At 36.4% G+C, this 7915-nt stretch overlaps 1 protein-coding gene across 1 annotated transcript; it reads right to left on the bottom strand.

Moving 5' to 3' along the window:
• Positions 1–302: 302 nt before the first annotated feature.
• On the bottom strand, positions 303–7741 carry LOC118272235 (H/ACA ribonucleoprotein complex non-core subunit NAF1). The gene is made up of 5 exons (XM_035588604.2): positions 7158–7741; positions 4601–4764; positions 2354–2460; positions 1195–1331; positions 303–1070 (listed from the first exon to the last, which is right to left on the bottom strand). Exons 1-5 carry the CDS (start codon positions 7538–7540, stop codon positions 443–445), a joined length of 1419 nt encoding a protein of 472 aa, XP_035444497.1. The 5' UTR covers positions 7541–7741; the 3' UTR covers positions 303–442.
• Between the last annotated feature and the right edge of the window lie 174 nt (positions 7742–7915).

Genomic DNA, 7915 nt, shown 5'->3' with positions numbered 1-7915 from the left:
TACATACCTAGTTATAGTGGTATAGTATAAATATTATAAAACTACGATACATTTATACGATATGAATAGGTATAAAATACAAAATGGTATCACTAATGAATAGATGCAGGAATGTTGCTGAAGCGGGAAGGGTATATTAATTAGGATCGAGGGCATTTGGCATCTCCTACGTACGCCAATGGGAAATGAGCGTGACGGTGAGTATATGCACATGAGTGGTATGGTTAGAATATCTAGGGAACAAGCTAGTTACATTTGGAGATGATATAGCAAACATATTGCTATTGAAGAAATCGACACAATTTACTGAATAATCATTGTTTATTCCATATAAATATAAATTTATTTTTGGATAACCACACTTTAGTATTGTTAGACATGTTACTGCACTAACTATCGACTAATTATTATGAGATAGACCTTATAAAATAATTGTTGCGCATTAGGTTCCGGGTGGGGGAGGGGGGCCATTGTTCACCCACTGGGGCTGCGGCCCCGACACAGTGCAGTAGTTGGAGCCAAACACTGGCAGATTGTGGCGGAACGGAGCCACCATGCTCACAGGGATGGGCAGGGGACTGCCAGGCATGCGACCCGCGCCGAACTGGAACATGTTGCCCATGAAGGGGGGCGGGGGAGTTGTGGGGTTGAAGGGGGGAGGCAGGAACATTGGCGGGCCTGCGAAGGGGGGCGCGGTGAAGGGGCCGTGGGCGCGGGGGTCGCCAGGAGGGTGTGGCTGCGGCGTCCTGAGGCCCAGGCTGCCGGGCCATAGCTTGCGCGGGAAAGCGTTGGGGTTATTATTTCTCCTAGATCCAGCTGCGAACGGGTTCCTGCCCCGGCTGGGTCCGCTTCCGAAGCGGCTGCTGGACTCTGAAGGTCTTTGGTTGCGTCTTTCGGCGAATTTCCTCGTGTTCTTGGAGGTCTCTCCGTCCTCCGACTCGTCTGTCCTGTCTCTGCGTTGCTCCTTCCTGGCTCTGTTAGCTCGGCGCTCCTCCTCGTCATCGGAGTACTCGACCTGATGAGGGGGAGGCTCTACGTCGTGCAGCCACGATGCGTCGGAGCCTTTTATTCTAGAATAATAAAATAAAACTCATTAGAATACTTTAAAATTACATAATTATTATCATCATCACACTCCTCGCTGTGTTTTATGTAAGGAGGTTGTAAAAACATATAATTATTAGCAATACTAACTTCATGAGCTCGGTGAGGAAGACGTAGTTGGTGTGTTGGCTCTGCGGCGCGATGTATACGTCGGCGCCGGGCTGCGCGCCCCGCTCCCGCACGTGCTCCACTGAGTTGAACCGCACGCAGTAGTGGGGCTCCGTTACCTGAGGATGACAAAATTACATTATATTTATATGTTTAAGTGAAGATGGAGATTATTATTTCTTTGTAATTATGTTCTCAAAAATGCAAAATATTTAAATGTGAAAGCATGATACTAGAAGTTTTCATGGATTATATGTATGAAATGCTGTAGGTATGTTTATCATTTAATTCTTCAAAGATTCGATCTCAAGTTATAAAAGAAACCACCAGAGTAATGTCCTGTATCGTAATTAATTCTAAAATCCATTCCAGTCTAGACAAGACCATAATTTTCTTCATTACTTATTTTAAACACTAAAACAAAAGGCTATCAATATAATAGCCACCAATAAATACTAAGTAAATAGCCATAAAATATAAATAATAATACCTAGTCTTTCATAAATAAATATTAGTTTACTTCCAACAATTTCAAGGGCAATACTGTATAAAGTTATAATATACAAAAATATTTACAAGTCCGTACAAATTATTCATATTATGGGAATATTCCATTTGGAATTTATTTGGTTATTTTTATGTTTGTGCTGGTAATAAAATTATCGTATAAACTAGGGAGAAATTGTCAATATACAGCTGGATGTCTGCCAAGCACATTTTATAACCCTACTTCGGAGTGGATTTTAAAAGGCCAGCAAATTGGCTGTATTCCTAATCAGTTCTTTGACCCCGCGGGGTTATAGAGCCCATTTGTGTCACGCTAACTTTGAAATTAAGCCAGAAGAATGTAATAGCAAAGAGACACTGAAAAGTATTTTAGAGAAGCCACATTTCCTAAGTTGATTTTGTTTGAAAATCTAAATATACTTTAGTATACTCTTAGATAGTACATTGTATAGCGGCATTACGTGCCGTAATGTGCACCTCTGCCTACCCCTTCGGAGATAAAAGGCGTGACGTTGCAATAACATACTTTTAGAAATTCAAGGTTAATTGATGGTAAAAGTAAATTAATGAAAGTTGTGTAATTAAACAAGTTCAAAGCAATATAAATAGTCAATGGCAGTAATTTATAACTTACGGGTCCAAAAACATCGAAGACCCGCCCCAATGCTTTGGCGCCCTTCTCCAGGAAGAGCACGCTGTCGAGGTCCACTGCTGGTGTCTCTGGGAGTGCACGCACTATCACTGGAAACGAGAAATTTGAAAATGAGCATTGTACATAAAATAAAACATAAACTTGATACTTGGTAGTAGGTATATTGATAGATAAATAATAAATTACTGGGAAATATGTATCTGAAATACTGTTATTATTTTCATTCTATTTGACAATAATTATTTTTTAAATTTATGGGTTCAGGTTAAATATTATCCGGAGCTGCGGTCTGCCCAGCGGGTCATCGGGGCTCCGGCTCGAACGGCAGGAGTAGTAACGTGGTTAGTCAGCCCTTATCCTAGACAGGCGAAGTGATCGGATGATTTTCCCCACACAAAAAAACCCACAGTTCTACCTAACCCTTTCAGAAAAACAAACAACATTCATCTTCACTAGATCACAACAAAGCATGAATAGGAAACAAAGTTTAACCGACATACACAAAGAAAGGCCATTTAGGTATCGATTGCAAAAACGATGCGGAAAACGTCGCCGGCCGTGGAAAAAAGCTTGCCAGCTGTGACAGTCAAGGGCAGAGTCGGTAACTAGTACGCGATGCCGGATAAAATCGATGAGATTACTCTAAACCGGAGATGGTGAACCGATGACACGCATGACTAAATTTTGGGCAATATTTTGATCATCTTCATTAATAATTATAATCCATGAGACTGTGCTGGACTATGGGTGTCCTTTACATAAGATGGGTTTCCCATAATCTTTACGCCTGGCAAATTGCCTGGCGAACGCAGTTTAAAAGGAGTTTTTAAGAGGGCAAAATCATCTAGTTACTTTTCCCGCCTTGGGCGACGCGAGAGAGTGTCGGACTCTAACTGATTAATAATCATCCCGTTTCTACTCTTACGTTTCGAGCCGTAACTCGCTAGGCATTCCGCAGCTCCGGGGTACAGTCTATGTTAAATATGTAGTCTCTTGATCTACTATTACGACAACCACGGTGAGAGTAGGAATGGCGACAAATAGTTTACTCTGACGTACAAATATATAACGAAAAAGGGGCATTGTTACGTAAAGGTTCTCCATCCCTGTTCTAAAACCGTACAGAGTTTGTACCGTAACAAGGTCAGGGATGTATTTGCAACTGTATTACAGATCATTAAGACGCAATTTGTTTGTTTTGTATTGATCTGAAAGGCTTGTTAAGTTTTTAAATACTACTACAACTGAGCTGAAGATGAACAATCTAGCTATCAGTTATCTTTCTATAGAATTATTTAAGAACCATTTAAGCAATTTAAAATTAGATAATTAAGGTATGTCAGCAAAACGCTGTTGGTATACATCTACTTCTATTCACCATTAAAATTAATGCTTAAATATTTGATGAGATCGACTCTAGGTACACATTAATATTAAACGGCCTAATGTACATGTCCTGTACATTTAGCTTGCTAAGATTTGGTTAGTTAGTACCTGTAAATACAAAATAGTTTTTCCTTGAGAAGTAAGTTTTTCCTTGAGAATCCTTTCAAGAGCAATTATTTAGGTATTTACACTTTATGTATGTTCGATGTGAGTCCCAAAAAGATGACGTAACACGCTTATTGCTTATTAAATTGTGCAATATTGTAGTCACTGAATCGACATTAGTATTAATTAAAACCAAATCAGCCTTGATAGAGCATTAAATTATGTAACGAAAACATCACGCACGAGAAACACGCACGAATATGTACCTCTAACTTCAAAGGGCTATGCAAATATTGTGTTCATATTTAATGAGTGTCGTATAGTCAGTGGTACCAAGAATGTAAAGGCAAATGGCCAAGGTAAAGCTGAACTTCATGATACTACTGAAAATTGCGGAGCTTCTATTTCCGAATCGCGAAAATTGGTTTTATCGATTGGGAAATCAGTAGGACAGTCTATTGAAGGGCTACTGTCTCATAACGCTACGATTTTTAACTCCGAAAAAATAGACAGAAGTGCATTGCACATCTGTAATATGTTTTACCACTTTTCGGCACAGTTATGTAATAGTTAAATATAATAATCTTTGTAAATACCTAGATATTGGACTAATCTTATATTTCTAGGTACTGAAGCAAACAATTAAGAACTCAATAACACATTTAGATCTTGACATCTCAGTAAAATTCAAATCACAGTAGTATTTAAAGCTATTTTACCTTACTACATATAGCTTACCTAATCTATCAACTATGCTGACAATGGTTCCGATCTTCGTGGTGTCCTGGGCTGGTAGACTGATGGCAAGATCTTCTATTGGCGGCAAGTCATCCAGGCCCATTTCACCATTCACCTTCGGAGCCTCTGGCTTTCCTGTTCTGGGGTTGTTGTCTGCTTCATCTCTGCAATAAAATTATTGTATAAGAAATTATACGAATACTCAGTAATTTTTCCAAACAATGGTGAATTTTATCTGCACACAGAATCCTTATTATTACATAACTATAACTAAACATTTTAGAAATTTCAATTTTTATACCGAGGCACTCCCTAAGGAATGGACATGGTATTATAAATCAACATTAAATAAAGTATTAAGGCTGTATGTTTGTCTGATTTGTACATATGGATGGTTTGTATACTCTTTATATTCTGAAACTGTTATACAATGTGATAGGGGCGAGACTTCTAACCCGTTAAGGCTGAGTTCTACATCTAATTTTATTGACAAAAGTCGGGGGTCGAAGTGGTCGAATCCCCTCCCCGCAGCCCTGGCCTCAAAGTTATGGCTATTTTAATATTTTTTTTACTTTTTTTAATATCAAAGGTTGTATGCGTCGTAGAAACAAAAAAAAACGACTTACGGTACCTAATAACCTTGGCTAACTAATTCATTACTTTTTTCATATGTTTGATAATGTTTTGGTGAGAAAAAAATCATTTGTAAATTATTTTTACCGAAAAAATCACTATTTTTCAATATTTTCAATTAGGGGTTCAACCCATATTATTATTTTTGTCGATAAAATTAGATGTAGTACTCAGCCTTAACGGGTTAGAAGTCCCACGCCTATCACATTGTATAATTTTAATTTTGTGATAAACATAAATATTACATTATTTTTAAATGGAAATGTTAATAAATACTAACTGTCTCTCTATCCATCAATTTTTGAAATAACCAGTATGTCTTATGTATATTGTTACATTATCTACCTAGTTCTTACTAAGAGCTAATCATAAACATGATAATTTATAAAAGACAAAGCATTACTATAAACTAACTGTAATTTTATTTGTAGGGGAAGCCCCATGTTGATTACATAACAATGTAATTGTATATAAGTTTATGTTTAAGCAGATTTGACACATATTATCTTATTTTGAAGTATGTTAATAGGATTGCACAGAGTAGACAAAACTGCCCTTAGTATAAGATTTCTTGAAATAATAAATAAATATAATGTGTTTGTCTTTCTTAAACATTATAATAGAATATTTGTATAGTATAACTAGCTTCATGGGATAAAAAGTATCCTATCACCCAAGTCAGCTCATACCTTCTCTGTATACCAAATTTCATCAAATTCCGTTCAGTAGTTTTAGTGTGATTGACAGACAAACATCCAAACAAACAAGTGAAAGTTTATATCTTATAATATTAGTATTATTAGTGTAATTCTTGCATCTAGATAACTACCTATTAGTGAGTAGGCTAGAAAGTGATATTAGCTAATTTATTTTCTTTGATTACTCGGACCAAGTGATAAGGCTACTTATTATTTTTATTTGCAAGTGAAGCCACGAGTGTGCAGAAACTTTGTAAACAATAAATAAATGCAATTTCTTATCACCTATTAAGATAATTAGAGACAAGGTTAATGAATTAATACTGTGGATTATAAACTAATCAATTTTAATGGTAAACAGGTTCTTAAGTTTTATTGTTATTTACACATGTGTGTTCTGTGAAACACTATTTAATAAAAAAAAGTAATATTCATTAAATATTGTATTATCATAATAAATATGAAATAGGTAAGTTCACCTAATCGCATCCATCAAATAGTTTGTGTCAATGTTACAGAATGCTCTTTAAAAATCTCAAAAATAAGGAGTCTACCTCCATATTATTTATTTATTTAATCTTTAATGTCCACAATACAATAAAATAGTGGTACATAAGGTGAATTCGACCTTACACATTTTCATTGTGATCTGTAAAATGGACTGAAACTGGTAAGTGGACACAAACAGGTGAATTTACCCTATTTAATATTAATTGATTATTACTTTGTTTATTATAGTGTCATGTTGCACAGATGTGTCATGTGCGGGAAAGTAAAAATGGTATTTTTTTATTACGTTCATAGTGCATGGTATATTTTTGATTGGAATTCTGAATAGTGTCTCATTTCTACATAAAATGGTAAAGTATAATAAGTACACAAGCAGGTAGACAAGTAGATTTAACTTCCAAAGAGAATGTTGGTAGTTGTAAAATATTTATAAACAAGTATTAATCACTTCCTTATCAATATAACTGGTTATAAGACAACTCATTGCACAGATTTGTCATCTAACATTACACTAATAAATAACACATGGGAAAACCAAAGAGGTTTTCAACTACTTTAAATTGGAATCATTACTTTTTACAACTACCCGAACTCTTACATAAAAAAAATTACAATGCATAAAATACTGAACAACTGTACAAATAAATGATGTTTAATCTGGATTTATACACATTGAAGGTTGTAAACAGGTATATTTACTACTTGTGAGTACTCACCCACTGGAGACCTCTTCGATGTCCTTCACGGAGTCCACATCGCTGTCGCTGGAGTCGCTGGAGGACTCGTTATCCGAGTCAGTGTCCACATCCCGGTACTCCGTCACCTCGTACTCCACTACGCCGCTCTCTACACTGTCGATTATCATGTGTCTACTCACATCCGCATCGTCACGGGCGCTCTGTCTCGACAACGGCCCGTGAGCACAAGCATTTATTATGTTATTTTTCAACACCATCTCAGTGAGATCCGTAGCATCAGAATCTGTATTATTATCATTCGAACGGGTCTCTGTATCGTCCGAATCAGAATCTGAAGCCCCGTACTCTGCTATCAAACTCAGAGACACGTTTTTGTTATTGCTGAGATCAAGGTTCTCCATTGTTGAGATTGTTCAGACCGCACACACACATGTACCACAACCGAATTGTTTAGTAACTACAACTTATCATGTATTTAGAACCCGCAACTATATTTTTTGAAGTTTTTGGTACACGTGAACTTAAATGGAATTATTTTGAGACAAGAAAACAAAAGTCGTGAAACGATTATCACAGCAAAATGACAAATGACAATTTTCGTGTACACAGATAATCTGAAGTTCCAGTTGATTTTGCAATAATTTTGAATACGAGCCTTTTAAGATTCGTCATAGGAGGGGTTGAAAATGCTAATGTTTTGATGGTCTATTATTATGATCATTAGTTAATTAGTTTTTGTAAAGAATATCTAATTCAGTTAATATCTTCAAGATTTA

This window comes from Spodoptera frugiperda, chromosome 5 (genome assembly GCF_023101765.2).
Source record: "Spodoptera frugiperda isolate SF20-4 chromosome 5, AGI-APGP_CSIRO_Sfru_2.0, whole genome shotgun sequence".
Classification (NCBI taxonomy): domain Eukaryota; kingdom Metazoa; phylum Arthropoda; class Insecta; order Lepidoptera; family Noctuidae; genus Spodoptera; species Spodoptera frugiperda.
This window is presented reverse-complemented; position numbering and strand designations above follow the sequence as displayed.